The sequence below is a fragment of the Peromyscus maniculatus genome, chromosome 19 (assembly GCF_049852395.1).
Source record: "Peromyscus maniculatus bairdii isolate BWxNUB_F1_BW_parent chromosome 19, HU_Pman_BW_mat_3.1, whole genome shotgun sequence".
Taxonomy (NCBI): Eukaryota; Metazoa; Chordata; class Mammalia; order Rodentia; family Cricetidae; genus Peromyscus; species Peromyscus maniculatus.
Genome location: NC_134870.1, coordinates 44,341,904 through 44,358,137, shown reverse-complemented (window position 1 = coordinate 44,358,137; position 16,234 = coordinate 44,341,904). Strand labels below are relative to the sequence as shown.

At 45.8% G+C, this 16,234-nt stretch overlaps 1 protein-coding gene across 5 annotated transcripts in view; it reads right to left on the bottom strand.

The window, feature by feature from the left end:
• Snx24 (sorting nexin 24) overlaps nucleotides 1-16,234 on the bottom strand; it is a 153,024-nt gene continuing 136,790 nt past the window's right edge. For all 5 annotated transcript variants that reach the window (XM_076555250.1, XM_076555247.1, XM_076555249.1 and 2 more), the window contains 4 exons: nucleotides 9,637-9,731; nucleotides 8,109-8,141; nucleotides 7,523-7,587; nucleotides 1-1,450 (listed from right to left, as the gene is read on the bottom strand). In XM_076555250.1, the coding sequence (XP_076411365.1) occupies nucleotides 1,383-1,450; nucleotides 7,523-7,587; nucleotides 8,109-8,141; nucleotides 9,637-9,731 (261 nt within the window). In that variant the 3' untranslated portion in view covers nucleotides 1-1,382. The remainder of the gene's footprint in view (nucleotides 1,451-7,522; nucleotides 7,588-8,108; nucleotides 8,142-9,636; nucleotides 9,732-16,234) is intronic.

Genomic DNA, 16,234 nt, shown 5'->3' with positions numbered 1-16,234 from the left:
TTACTTTCATTTGTTTTTATTTAACTCAAAATAGCTAGTAACATAAAAACATTTAAAAAAGTATCTCTAATACTTCACCATTTAGTTTTGACTTGATTACTTTATTTCTACCATAATTACACAATCAATCATAAAAACGTATCTTTAAAAGTTTGCAGCAGGCTTTCAATCTGTAGGTTTAGACTCTAATAAAAAATTCATGACATGGTACTTTCAATTGTAAATATCTTCTCCAACATTTAAATTTATGAAAATTCATAACCACAAGTAGGCTGTTCATCAGCACATATTCACAGGTAGGACATACACTCCTGCTCTGTCACTATGCGAAAGATGGCCATCTGTGTGACATCCAGTGGAGAGACAGCATCCGACATCTAAATCACATTAATCCATACATGTGTCAGTGAAGAGAACCGCCACACGGAAGCCTGTGGCAATACCGTGAATGCACACCATGGAGGAAACCCAGACACAAACAGTCCACCTGCTCCTGTTACAACCACTTTCCACTCACATCTGACTCCCGCTGGCACAAGGACTTCGCAGTGTGACTCTAGTGTGTCAAGTGTGTACTTTCTATACGTAATGGCCTCTGGGACTTCACCAGGGCGCCAGCTGGTCTTCAGAGGAGCACTCATACTTTCCAATACTAGAGGAAAAAAATGGGAGGCCAGACTTCCGGTATAGCGTCTTTCCAGAGTACTCTCCAGGATTGTGCCAACACCCCATTTCATCTCAAGCACTGATGCTGGAAGTTAACCTATCGGTGGGAGGGAACCCCACGGCAAAGGAAACTAAAATGCATTCTGTCCTTCAATGCATTCTACTGCCAGCATAACTGAATTTCCAGTCTGGCTTTTTCCTCACACTGAGCACAGTGGGTCCCAGGACTCTCCTCTGGTGCCAACACCCCTGAATACAGTATCCCCTGCTGAGGAAAATCTCATGGTGTAAAGACGGGTGTTGTCAGGGTCTGAATAGAAGGCCACCAAAGTTGCTCAGTGTCAGCATGACGCCGGATCTGATTTCCAATCAGCAAATGGTGCAATTGGGGCAGCGGCTGCCTCTGTCTGGTGCCACTCGGTGCTCCTGAGTGTCCACTGTGCTCCACGGTGGCCTCCTCGTCCTGACTGCCCACGTTGGAGTCTCCCTTTCACTCAGACCATTAACCTTGAACTGACGCTGCCCTGGTTCAGTTTCTAATTTTAAAAGCACCATTCTAATAGAAATGTCCCTGTTCTGAAGGAAGCTAGGACTGTGAATTTCCCCACTAGCTAGAGCCATGGTGTCATGGAGTTTCGGTTAAGTCGGTAGAGAGATCGATTTGCTTGCCCTTGACACTGAGGCTCGCTTCGGCTTCTTCCGGTCGGGTAGGGTCTCTACCTGGGCTGTAGGTGAGAGTAGAATATTCCATGAAGAACCCCTTCGATGACCACATTTGGGAAATCTGAAAAAGAAAAGGGAGGCTGCTTATCTTAACGTGCATCGACAAGATACAGTTGTGTTTATGGACAGAGGGTTGGAGCCAATACACTCTCTGGAGTTCACGCGACCAAGTCATTTGCCCTTGATCAGGCAAGAGGGTCAGAGATCAAGGTCACTGTGTCAGAGGTCAGGGCTACTACTTGTGCATATTTACCCACGGGCGAGGAGGGCTACTGTTTGTGCTTGTCGGCCAGAGGCCACTTTGGCTCCCACCAGGCGCTGCAGGATGGCGAGGCCAGATTTGTAGTGTAATCGATTCAGGGGCTGCTCTTCTAATGGTTAATGCCGCCAGGCCCCAGCTCTTTATCTGGCTGTTTCCTCACAAGGAAGATGGATTACGCTGGCAATTCAATTTCTAACAAAAAAAAATCTCAATACACTTGAAAGAATCCCAAGATTTCTACTGGGAATACTTGGCTGTGGTTTTTTCCCACTGAGGCTTACGGAACCAACTTAGTCCAAGTTGTCCTGTGCGTACTTGTTGTGGGCACGCTCCGGAGAGTACAGAGATGGGGTCTTGTCTTTGAACTCCACAGGGCAAAATTCTAACACGAGTCATCCTGTCGACCTTGAAAAAGCAGCCTCACTTCCGGAGAAGGCACAAAGGCCATGCAGAGGTCCACACAGCCAGCTGAGCCAGTGTCCGGTGTGAGAGCAGGCGGAGCCTAGTGGACTGCGCAGGGGGATCAATCTTCCCAGGGCCCAGACGTTCAGGTTTAAGTACACAATTACGTCAGGAGTTAGGGGAAAGCTGAGCACTCCGAATAGAGTTATTATGCAAACGGGCCAATACCTTAATACTTCTTTTTCCTCCATCCATTCCCTATAAAGTCACGTACAAAGGAACTGGACTTCCTCAGAGGAAGGCTCCAGGGGACTATGAGGTGACAGACAGTACAGGCTAGGGCAGGGAAACCCAGAGGGTTCTGAGTCCTCAGAGGAAGTGAGGCAGTAGACTGGTGTTCCAGCCAGAGGTACCACATCAGATCTACGAGGATCTCGTGGGAGTTTAGGCTTTATCTGAAATGTACCGGGGGTATCGAGGGATTTTAAGTAAAGCGAGACAGGAAATTTTAAAAAGATGACTGACTACCACACAGGGAGTAGACTGAAGCATGCGTGAGGCGGACACAGATCAATCTGGTTACTGCCATAGTTCAGAGGGAGATCCTGACGCAGGACACAGAAAAGCGGATGGATTCTAGAGAAATGAAGGATGGGACCTGGTCACAGATACAAGTGAGTAGTGGATAAAAGGGAGAGGCCAAGGATTAAGCCCGGTGGGCTGGTGTGTGCTTGTAATCCCAGGAACGGAAAGCTGAGGCAGGACCTGGAGTTCAAGGACAACCTGGATTATACAGTGAGACTCCGTCTTGCAGAAGGGCTGGGAGAAAGGAGAAGGGAACAGTAATCATTGAAGTCATCACAGGAGCTCCTTGGGGTTCTGTCTGACTAAGCCAGAGGGTTGTGGGAGAAGCTGAGAAAGGAGAGTGAGACAAAAAGCCAATCATCTCTTCAGTTTGGGACCTGCTGAGTTTGAGACGCCTCTGAGCCCAGTCAAGGGCAAAGTCAAGTACGGAGCTGGATACACTGACTGGTTTCCCTTAGCAAACGTTCACTGAAATGGCGCTGCATCCTGGGTAGTCACTTCCCAGCTCCAGGGACACAGCTGAGCTGTTTTAGCAGTGGTGAAGTGGATTTCACACCAACACTTCCTTACAGGTTACTGAAAAGTTGGCATGAGAAACCAAGTTCACGGGCGCGGTCTGGCACACAGTAAATAGTTGGCCATTACCACATGCCATATACCCATCAAGTTACTGGAAATGTAAGTTACAGTCTCTGTCCAGGCCAGGGAACAGGTGCTAGCAAGCAAATGATACAAATAAAATGTTTAAACAAATCTCTCTACTACGTGAATAGTGAGTTCTCTCTAGCTGATGACACTGGCTTTCTGAGTGTGTGCTTTCTGCTACACACACACACACACACACACACACACACACACACACACACAACATGCACGCACGCACGCATATTTTCACAGGACAGAGCTTTAAAAAGCCTTCAGTAGACTATATATCTGCGTATTTGAAGAAATGGTCTAGCTAATTCTAATTTTAAATTTATTCCTCATACAGATATTAATAAATTAAACCACTGATTAATTCTCAATAAAATATCCAAACATATTTCATCCACGTGGCATACTGTTATCCTTTGCCATCTGAAATCTGAAAATCTACTTAAATACAGTTAATTTATACCATGAATGTATTTAACTTACTTGGATTCAATGGAGTCCCATAAAACAATGAAAAGCCCGTTATGAGTAATTAATTCTATACTGTGATGAATGTATCAGACAGAGGCTTAGAAGCAAGGACACAAAGCAGGGCACAGGAAAGGGAAAAAAGGCTCAACGTGAAAGGGCCGCCTGAGCCGATTTGAATGAGGTGCCGTAGAAGCCAGCTGTGAGGGTGTCCCGGAGAAAGCAGTCCCTGCACAGAGAGCAGCCAGGGGGGAGGCCCTCCAGAGGACATAGTCTGCAGCCATTTCTCCTGAAGGATGCCAACAGGGTGATCAGAGACAAAGTGAACAGACAGGTGGGCCGGTCAGCCTAATGGTCAGTGATGGGATAATTGGGCACTGCACCCGCCCCCACTCACTTGTTCCACTGCCCTTTGGACTTTAGATCCAGATTTCACCAAGGCTATGACTGCACACAGTGTCCATCACTGCCTGACGTGCTCAGGGAACGGTTCTTTCCTTTGTCTCCCCTTGGGAGGAGACGGGAAGGAACACAATTTGGGGTACATGTCTTGTTATTTTTACTGGCGTTCCTCTATCTAACGAACATTCTCTGTGGGCAACAATAACAACAGGACAAAGATGCATGGAGGCTGCTTGAAAGAGAGAGGGGGTAAAGCTTCCAAGCTGTGACACTCAACACGAGGCCTGGGAGCTGACAGGCCCATCCAGCCTGCAGACAGAAGATTCAAGGAGGAAGCAGCAGGTGTCCTGGGGGCAGGGTTGGCAAATGCCCTCGGGGTAGAGTCAGCAGGGCTGGCAGGGTCAGTAGGATGGGCAGGGCAGGTGCCCAGGGTTAGGGCTGGCAGGGTGTGTGCACTTGAGGCCCAGAATGAATTGCAGAGTAGCTGGAACCACGTAGAGTATGTGAGGAGAGATGATCTGAAATAGACCAGAGTTCTTGCAAACCACAGCAAGAGTCCGTGTTGGAAACACAATTCTGCCCCTCAGTTGCATGGATGGGGTAGGTCAAGGCCATGAGCAGAAGACTATTTAGCAAAAAGCCCAGCGAGCAGCGTCCAGTCTTTGGTGGGAAAGCCAGGGGTGGGACAGCGTTTGAAGGGAGCGAGAGTGGTCCAGCGCATGTAAAGACTGAAGAAAGGGCAAGCAAGACAAAGAAGAGAACTGGCCAGAATGTTCAGCCAGGCTGAGGATACCCGGGTCCTTGAAAAGGGCTCTTTTGTATTTTCCAGAAAAATGAAGACAAAGGCCAAAACACATGCTTTTGAGGCTGTCGAGGGAGTTCTCTCTGTGGGCCAGAGATGGCTCACTGGGTAAGAGCATTGGCTGCTCTTGCAGAGGACCTGGTTTGGTACCTAGCATCCACATTGGAGGCTCACAAACATCTACAACTCCTGTTTCAGGGGCCTCTGCAGGCCCACAGATGGTATATATACATATATGCAGCAAGATACTCATACATAAAATAGAAAGAAATAAATCTTCAAAATCAAGGGTATTCTCTTGACTTTTGTTATCAAAAGCTAAGACAATAATGATCGGTTATAGCCTGTTCTTTTTTTTTTCCTTTGTGTGTGTGTGCGTGTGCGTGTGCGTGTGCGTGTGTGTGTGTGTGTGTGTGTGTGTGTGTGTGTGTGTGTGTATGTGTGTATGTGTGCGCGTGTATGCACATGCACATGTGTCCATGCATACAGAAGGTAGAAGTCAACCTCCAGTGTCGTTCTCAGGAGCTGTCCACCTTGCTTTTTGAGACAGGGTCTCGGTGACAGCAAGCACACTGATCAGCTAGTCTGGCTGGCCAGTGGGCTCTAGGGACCCTCCACATCTCCAAAGTGCTAGCTTACACGTGCACCATCGTGTCCAGCCTTTTTTTTTTTTTTTTTTAAATGTAGGTTCTGTGGGTGGAACTCAGAGTTGTATGCTTGAGTGGCAATTTACCCATAAAGCCACCTATCCAGTGTCAAGTATTAGCATACTCTAAAAAGATATTTAGGCCAAATGTCCAAAATGTAAAGAAAACAGATGTAAATGAGAGTCAATAAATCTCAAGATTTTCACATTCAGTATTTACAGGAATAATGACTTCCACTCGCTAAAAGGCATCTTGACAACACTGTGTAGTACAGATCAAGTTTCTCTAAGGCCAAAAGGGCCTGATTTCCAAAACTGGGTCTGCTAAAATCGTAAGAATATAACATGAGGGTTGGCCACTGTGCCTGTTTCCTCCTGCCCACCAAACCCATTAATTACAGTCACCCTCAAGTAGGATCTCCCTCATTGTGGTCCACACCAGCAAGTGACCAACAATACACACACCTTACTCTTCCTGTTTCCCACATTTGCCCTGATGCTGCTTCCCGGAAGGCTTCTCTGTTCTCCGCCGTCACGGTGTATACTATGCGATACAAGCTTAACAAGCATAAAGAACCCGAAAGAAGGACCACAAAACCCACCCTCTACCTCCTCTCACTCCCACCAAACTCCTGGCTGTTCCTGCCCAGTCATCACTCTGTTCTGCCCACTGCTGTGGGAACTCAGGACAGATGCATAAAATATCTAAACAGAGACAAGTCCAGGACAATTAGGTATGGAGCCATTTTAAAAAAGACAACATGGCTATTTCATCTAGACTAGGTTGTATTATATTTGCTAAACATAATATTTTAATACAACACTACCTAATATATTAATTATTATTCATATAAATATGTTAAATACAGGAAGCATTCCTAAAGAGGGGTAACTGTGCCTCACTGAGAAGACATGCACAAAATGCCACCATAAAACCATACTCTTTACAGCCGAGGCAATTCTCTGAGCAGGGTCAGAGGAGTCTCTTCGTGAGCTATGTCTGCGTCCTGGCCACCTTTCCTTGACTGGTAGGTAAGCAGGTCATCTGACTACGAGTCCCACGCTACAGACAGCAGTCTCCCCTCTCTCCAGCTTGTAGGAAAGTTGTGTTGAGAGAAACAATGCTTTATCTATGCTTTCTTATGGCTTGGTAGTTGTGATTCCCAGAGACCTGTTAGGCTAAGAGCAAAGAAGAAAACCTGGGCCTCAAATGGCCCTCCTGAGCCTGGTAAGTCACCAACATCCTTGAGTCGGAATTTTCCCCTTGAGTCAGTGATGGTACCTGCTGAGCCTATTTTATAAGGCCGCTTGCAAATTAAATGAGATGATGTCTGAGAAGGTCCTCCGGGAACATTATATAGGAGAACACTTTGAGAAGGGCTCTAGGGAACTCGAACCGAGAAAGGACGCATGTTAAAATATCGATTACGGTTACACTTAAATCAATTTGTTGTAATAAAAATATACAACTTAAAAATATATAGTCTACCATCAAAACCACTGGAGCCTAAATGTAGACTTGGGTATATTTGCAATGCATGCACATGGCTTTTGGAAGGAAGCATTTTTAAGAAAGACCAGAACCTTCAACCTGAACTCTGACATCTAGATTAAAAACAAACAGTAGTCTTAAAAAAAAAAAATCACACAAAAAAAGAAAAATAAATACTTTTATCCCTTCTTTCTCTAATTCAAAATAGGCTAGGAAGAGAGAAAGAAAAATTACATTTCCTCCTGAAAGGCTGGCCCCAATTAAAATTCTAAATGTCTCTTACACCAAGAGCACTGGTTTATTGGCAGATGATTAAGCCCTGGACCGATGTCACTCTGTTAGACCCGTATTACAAACGTGGTTTATGTGGTGCAGGGGCAGATCAGTAAAGAGCTGTTAGCAGATGACAGGTTTGATTACCGCTGGCTGCAGGCAAGACGTATGGATCCCCGAGGAACAGCAGCACCGGCTGGTGGGACAGCTTGCTAGAAAGGTCAAAAACAGGCATGTCAGCATCAGGGGACGATGGTAAACAGAAAACACTACAAACTAGCTTTGAGGGGATCAAACTGCTGTGTGGGATGTCTCCAGGTCTCTGCATCTACCAGTGTGGGTGAGGAACAGCAAACACACAGAGGGAAATCAGGGGCGCTGAGCTTGCCTTCTGAATATTTCTCTCTGGGATATGAGAGACACTCATCTGGGCAGTAACTACCACTGCTGGAAAGGCCTTTCCGAAACTCCGTGATTTGATCGTAAGCTAAGACAGTATTCTTATTACTGGCATGAAGCCATGTGGGGCTCTCAATCCTTTTCATTCCTAATCATAAGCAATTAACCCGGCAACTTCCCATCAAATATTTATCATCTTAAAACCAATATCCACCAAAGGTTTCCAAGAGAAACACGATGTTAAACAGGTACGCCATGGGTAGTTAGACATTGAACAAACTACAGTTCTATTACTGATCTCGGTAACTTCTTGTTGATTGCTATTAGTTCTTACCTCGACTCCTCAGATTCCGTCTCGTCAAAAGATCTGAAATTTTTATAAAAGAAAAGGAAAAAAATTAAGTTGGGGCAACATTTATGCCATCAAAGCAAACGTTAGTTTCCTTAGCACTGAATTGGGGAAGCAAACGGAAAAGTTGAGGGTTTGTACTGAGCCACATCATGGCTGATAATACATAATAAGACGTCTTCGGTCTGGAAGATTCTGAGCATCTCAAATTTTCCTTAAGATCTTTTAAAAACCATATGGCCTTATTACTATTTGGGGGTTGGGATGGAAGTAGAAAGACCCCATTTACTGTAATTGTATGTCTCTGTGCAAAAGTCAAGAGCATCTATGAACCTGCCCTCCCAGGAAACACGAATACACACTGGTCACAGAGATCACTGGGTGAGTGTGGAATAGAATTCAGGCTGTGGGACAAGCGGCCTTGAGTCAACAGTGCTGAGGAGGGGCGGTGAAAGGTGTCTACTGCCCTGCGTTCCGCAGACAGCTCACGTCTAACCTGATCTCAGGAAAGGGCTGGAGGCAGAGGGAAAGACCGAGTGAAGTCTTTTCCCCTGCTGGATTTGTGTTGCCTTCTGTCTCTGTGGATGTCCTGACTGGGCAGGGGTGTGGCTGACTGCGTTCAGAGGCTAGCTCAGCCCAGCCTGCTGCAGATGTCAGCCTTTAGAAGAACAGTCTCTAGCTGCTGGCGACGTTGCGCCTCTAGCTCCATGGTCCATGGTCAGCAGGGCCTGGGGACTACAGCCCATCAGTTCTGAGTTCCTCAGGGGGAAGCAGTGGTCAAAGAAAGAAGCCCTCCATGGAAGGCCCGGGTTCTGCCACTTGCAAGGCTTGGGAAGGGCACTTAAATACCGTGTCTCTGAGCGACAACCAAATGAGGGGTGTTGGATCCATGATCTCTAAAGTCATCGATAGCTTTAAAACTGTGTGGATATGGGGACTGGAGAGATGATGGCTAGGTGGTCAGGAGTACTTGCTGCTCTTCCACAGGACCTGAGTTTGGATCTCAGCACCCATGCTGGGCAACCCACAACTGCCTGTAACTCCAGCTCTGGTGGATCTGATGCCCTCTTCTGGATTCCACAGGCACCTCCCCACCACCACCACCACCTTCATGGCACACACAGACACAAGCATACACATAGATAATAAAAGCATATACCTCTAAAAAGCTATATGAATATGCGTACTTGGCACAAGGCGAGGGACTGTCCTTGATTGCACTCTGGATTCATAATTACCATCGGCAACACTATGTGACACCATCACCTAAGAGGTTAGTGCCTTGTGCCTAAGCACGGGGTTGCCTGGACCATTTGCTGCAAGATGGAGGTGAAGACTTGGGAGGGATTCCCCTCACTATAAGCAGAGGTCTATGAGAGAGAGTGCCACCTCAACTAAGAGCTTAGATGTGGCCAGCTTGCCGTGTGGCACCGCTCTGGGATATTTGTTAGGACAGCCAGTTACTGAAGAGTAACTTAAAATGCACGCCCACAATGCAAACAGCAGTTCTTACCCACAGCTTTCTGCCTTTGGGAGAGAGGGCAAGTGTCTCACGTTGAGGAAATCAAGGAAGAGTTTGGGAAGTTCTTCATTTTCCAGAATGACAGCCTGTGGAAGCAGAAAACAGAGTTAGAGATGGAAGGGAAGTCTGTCAGGCCATCAATCAAAGTCGCGCTATCAAAAAGTCATAACTGTCCATCAAAGTCACTACCAGCAACACTCCTCACAACTGATACGAGAAGCAGTCCCCCTTCCAGCCACCATGGATTCAGGCTGATGCATATGCTATACGGCATGCACACACCCCCCACTTTTTACCCAGGACTCCTTCACAGTAGATTTACACAAGTGTCTCCTACCTTCAGATGCTCACTATCGGACAAGACATTGGGAAAGCACCAGACATGGTCCCTGCCTTTACAGAGACTCTGACCCATCCTGAACAGTCTAACCCGAGGCACCTCAGATACACAAATCAAATTTTCCTATTGAGTGATAAAGCACTACATTTCCATAACAGGCCACCGCCCCTTAGAAACACTGCAGGTTTTCCATCTAGAAGATTTAGTCTAACCCCTTAGTGATCACCTGTTTCTGCACTAGGATCAGTTGACATTTATTGCCATCTGGACAGCTCCACTTAAAGGGTCAGTGACAACTTTACCGCTAAGTGTAAATCAGGGTATATATTGAAAAAAATCTATAAAGTTCTTCCACTTAAATAGCTCTGCTAAAGAGCTGGCATAATAACATAAATGTGTCAGCATACCGAGATCCAAATTATGCAACATGGAGGAGAAACCTGCGGAGGCTACAGAGTGCATTTTCATATTTATGCATTTTTAAAAGAATCTGCCAACGTGTGTTAACAGATTACATATTTGGTACCTGCTCCTCTCTCCACTAAAGACAGTGAAGGAAAAGCACCAAAGACTATGGAACTGCTCTTTTGCTTGTCTTTTGAGAGAAGGGTCTACAATCTAGCCCAGGCTGGCTCTGAATAAACAGCAGTCCTCTTGCCTCGGTCTCCTCAGTGTGGGGACTATAGTCAGGAATGGCCATGCTTCACTAGTGTAACTGTTAAGGGTCTACTTAAACAACACACCATGGGCGGTATTCCCCCCAATAAGTGTACGTAGTCTAAAGAATAATGGAAATTAATGAAATATTATCTGACAGCATCTTAGGAACAGCTGTCTAACTGGTGCAGAAGATACAGAACAAATAAAAAAATTGGGTCACAGTTTAAGTGCTTCTGTGCATTGTTACATTGTTACATCATTCTTACACTGAGTTGCCTCATTTCTCACAGGCCTGGAATCCTACTGCCCATTTCAGATCACACACATGGATTAGGGCTACACAGGCTGCCAGGCCTGCGTATGCATTGCAATGCCCAATTCTCCTGCTATTCAGGTCCCAGAGACAGCCCATCTGGAAGGTTAGGGTGTCCGGGCTGTCACCATCCCTCACAGAGCCCACTATACCAGAAAGATCTTAAAAAATAATAATAAAAAAAAAAAAGAGGAGAGAGAAGACAGAAAAGCGATGGGCAATTCTACTCTACTCATTAAATAAAACTGACTGGGTACTTGTTATACCAGGGGCTGGGATGTGGCAGTGGATAGAGTGGGTTCAATGGAGTATGGGATAAAGAATAAGTACACACACAACTCCAGCAACTTAGAGTACAGAGACAGTTAAGATCCTGCACACCATTCTCCGGATGTTTTCTCTTCCATTGGTCCATCCATGCACACACCCCTCCTTCATCTCGGGTATAATATTCTTTTCCTAACTGTGCAAGCAAAACACCAAAAACTCGAGAAAGCAAAGGAGGAAAGAGCCTCTCTGTCCACAGACATCATTTCCTACATTTCAGTTCATTCCTTTCAAATTATTTGACACTTATCTCAAATCCTACCTACTCAACGGACTTTTTGACTATCCAGAGATCATTCGCTCCGGTAGTCCAAGAAGTTCCAGAAGTTTTTGCCATGACTAAGGCTGTAAGGACTACTAAGATATTTCTAGATGTCTGCTTAGCAGGATGGCATAATACCCATTTGAATAACAAAACTTAATGTTGTGATGAATATGGAACAATTTGCCCCAGAAATAATTCCAACTACTTGTATAGGTGGTAGCCTTCAGATTTAAAAAAAAAAAAAAAATAGGGGCGGGTGCAACATTCTTATCTCCGCCCCTACCTTTTTAAAATAAATTAAATCAATAAGAAGTGTGGGGCACTTTTAATGACCCGAACTACTTAATTTCCAGGCTCTTTAGACGTATCATCCATCACTGCAGTATGGAGGAAGACATCTCTTGAGTGTTCAGGGGGCTCCTTTGGTTTTATTAATGCAAGATTTAGGGAATTTTAACAAGGTGAATTGTTTATTTGCCTTGACAGATTGGCTTACAATGCACTGGCTACATCCTCAGCATGATCATTAATGACAAAAGACAGGCAAAAAAAGCTGTTTACACTGCACACAGGGACAGGAATTAATCCTGCTCCCTCTCCCTGGAGCTCTCCAAACAGATGACCACATTGTTTTAGGTAAGACATCCTGGCAGAAAGAAATACAGAAAACTCCAGAAACTTACCAGCGTCTATTTGTTGTTCCCTGAATATTCTCAATTAATATTTTCCAGAAAACAATGATCAAGCTGCTTGGTAGGGTTGAGTGTTACAGAGAAAACAGTACCCGCGTGCACTGGGGGTGTTGGGAAGGCTTTTTTTGTTAAGTGGTCAGGAATGTTTCCTGAGGTCTGTTAGGAAACCTTGCACACACAAAAAGAGAATTAATACTCTAGTCCAAACAAAGATGAAGAATTCACCTAATTTAATATAATATGTACAAATGAAACAACTGTCATTAATTAGTACAGAGATGCCAAATAGGAATTACATTAGTTCGACTCAGTCTCTGGGCCATAAACACATGACCTCATGCAGGAGACAGAACAGCAAGTGGGGCCTCCCAGCTGTTCCATTTCCATCTTTATTCCTTGAGATGCTCTCGGCTGCAGGAGCAGCCATCCCTTTTCGAAGCCACACCCTGACTCATCCCACGTCTTCAGAACCCATCTGGTTTTAATCACCCAACTTTATTCTCCAGACAAGTTCCTAATTGTATAGCAAATCGCATTTTAAAATATGAAATCATGTTCCCGTTGGTTTGGATTGCTGGTCTTTGTTAGTTTTTGGGTGGTATTCATCTTTTTATTCTCAAGGCAGTATGGTGCACAAGGCACACAGATTTTTTTTTTTTTTTTTTTTTCCCCGAGATAGTTTCTCTGTGTAGCTTTGCGCCTTTCCTGGAACTCACTTTGGAGACCAGGCTGGCCTCGAACTCACAGAGATCCACCTGGCTCTGCCTCCCAAGTGCTGAGATTAAAGGCGTGCACCACCACCGCCCGGCGGCACACGGCTTTTATAGTCAGACTTGGTCTGCATCCTTCCTCCTTATACTTAGGGGGTTCTTGTGAGGATCCAAGAAGACATCCCCAGGAGTCTTTGGTATACAACTAGCATGTGTATAACACACACACACACACACACACACACACACACACACACACACACACACACTTTCAGAAGAGGAGGTGCAGACCCCTGACAGCCCGGCAGAGGACATCTTCCTTTAGCGAGGCTGTAGCAGTCATGTTGATGAGCATTCATACTTGGCCTGGAACCTGACACACACACACCAGTGCTGTTCACAAGCTTCCCAAAAGATGCCCTGGCTTCCTGTGTGGGGTCTACCTCTCTGTCAAACAGGACCTGGCTGAAGCGTGTGCTTCCCTCACATCAGTGTCTTTAGCTCTGGACTATGGTTGAAAATATTTGTATAGGGGCTGGAGAGATGGCTCAGTGGTTAAGAGCACTGGCTGCTCTTCCAAAGGACCTGGGTTCGATTCCCAGCACCCACATGGCAACTCACAACTGTCTGTAGCTCCAAGATCTGACACCCTCACACAGACATACATGTAGGCAAAATACCAATGTACATAAAATAAAAAATAAATAAATTAAAAAAATCTTTGTCTAAGCAGCGAAGTCACCATGGTAAAGGATTCTTCCTGACATACAAAAATCTGCTATTCACTAGTTCTAGGAAGAATTCTATGTTCACTGCTTCTGTGTTCTGTGTCTTCTGCATACGACTCAAAGGTGTAACAGTTAGTGGTGTGTAGGGTTCCCCAACCTGAGGAAGCAGTAGGGAAAACATGATTTGGAACCTCTTCAAGTACAGCTGGTGAGGCCTAGACCTCCACACTTCTCCAGTGGGGAGCATTTCGGTGGTGGGACGGTGCCACGTCCCAGGTCCGCAGCAGCCTAACTGACATCCAAGAGTCCCTGATAGTGGGGTTTCCATGCTGCTTGTCCATCCCTGCAAAGCTGGCATGTGAGGCCCAGCAAATAATCTATGAAGGAAGAGAGTGCAACTCAAAATGAAGTGGGCAAAATGAGAGAGAAGGCTAGAAACAAATCCCATTGCATTTTACAGGCCTCAGCGCGGAGTAAAATACTGTAAGAGGCACAATTAATCACAGACCCAAGACCAGAGAGAGCGGCTGCTTCCATGCCAGTGCTGTGGGTCTCCAGTGGTGGGTCAGCAGGAACGGTTTCTTCTACAAGCTGTCAAGAGAGCTGAAGAATCCTCCCACCCCACTCAGCACAATTGCCTTGGCCCCTATAATCCAAGAAAGGGAAAGAATACTCTGAGGAAGAGCCAGAGGCAACAATGACAATAACTTAAAAAATTCTAGTTTCCACAGAAGTAGGCTGCTCAAACAAGGAGAGATGGTAGGGGACCAGGGGAGAGAGCGCTAACTCTTCCATCTCGAAAGGGAACTGGTAACTCAGCATGTTCAAAGCAAGTCTGTCCCGGTAGGGATGGAAGATATCTACCTCTAACCGAAGCCTGTTCAGTGAAACTCGGAGAATGGCCCATGTGTGGGAAAGGAAACACCAAAGAGCTTCTAAATGATGAGGGCCCTTTATCACACGTGCAGCGGGAGACCCTACAGATGAACTGCAGACGCACCTTTTTCTCTCATCCGGTTTATCACTTAGGAATAGGTGTCGAATACATGCACGTGATGTATAAGATGACACACGAAATGGAATTAAATCAAGCGGCTGTACAGAGTGTGCAATGTACTGTGACACACTTGGATATCACTGCACCTAATAAACATTAAATATTCAAACTCCAGTAAATATTAACACTGGTCAATTAAACATGCTTTCTAAAACTTTATTATTTTCCCCTACATAGTGTTCAATAAGTGTGTGTGGGGGGGTGGATCTCATACTCTATAAAAATCATTTACAAAAACTTGTCTGAACGGGACAGAAAAACAACAGCCTTGGTGCCGCAGCCTCACCAGCTCCGTGTTTACTCCAAAAATGTCGTTTTTATTGAAAAGGCGCAATTATCATCATGTAACACAAATCACAAAACCCCGATTTTTCCACCTTATCAGCTTTGTAAAATCGCGGTCCCAGAGGGTGCCATTGATTAGCCGCACATGTTCCTCCTGTGGCATCCCAAATACTTAATTGTCAGTTATCTTTTCTTCTGCAGTAAGTAAAATGTGCTCACAAAATTACAGAGGGACCTGTTCTGCCTTAACCTCTGCAAGATGCCATCACGCGCCAGAAAACACTGGTAAAATATCACAGGATAGCACCGTCCGACAAGGGGGACGTATAAACACTGTAATGATTTCCCACGAGTTTCCATTTTAGAAAATTGTCACTAAAGCCAGCATAAATGGTGACACGTCTCCACTGAGGACACGGTGAAATCGAACGCTGGCATTCTAGTTAGGGCCAAGCCTACCCAGCAGCCAATTATAACAGGAAGGGAACATCTTGAAAGCTCGGATGAGCCCAATCGGCTAACCTCCCGTGATCGCTGCACAGAACACTGTCGTTTCCATGTGTGATCTTTTTTTTTTTTTTATCATCTTTTCAGAACATGAAACACACATGCACGCGCACACATGCATAGACAGCGTGTATATTATGAGGTTGCTTCCAACCGCATGCATGCTCCCCCTCTAAGGTTGCTAGGGACTTGCAGGGGACCTCTTTGTCACAGAAGTCAGGAGGTTTTTGGGAGTCCTGCGAGTGCTTCCAGGCCGTCTAGTTTGGTTTGAGATGTCTGATTTGGTGAGTGACAGAGTTCACCGCGACAGTTTTTCTTCTCCCGTCGACGAAAGAAGCTTCCTCTCGTACCTACTTCAGAGGAGCCGCTGAGAACAGGGAGGGAGAAAAAATCAATACCGCCTCACAGCAGTAAGTGGGCCTCAGTGTCGCCGTCCTCGGGGACCCAAGCCTACAGGCTCGTGGTGGCTCTGCGGTCCTCAGTCTCCCACTTAGCCACCTCCTGGCACCCGGTCACAATTCACACAACGAGCCACAGGAAGGCTGGCGGAGTCATTTTTAAAAGCCACGCAGTTCACAGCTCCCAGGAAGCTCGCAACCACCTAAAAACTAAAAAGCAGGTGCACTGCTGAAGGCCCCGTTGCCCTGTGCATTCTTTGTTTTGATGTGACCCGACCCCCCCCCCCTGCCTGGGGCATGTCTAGCC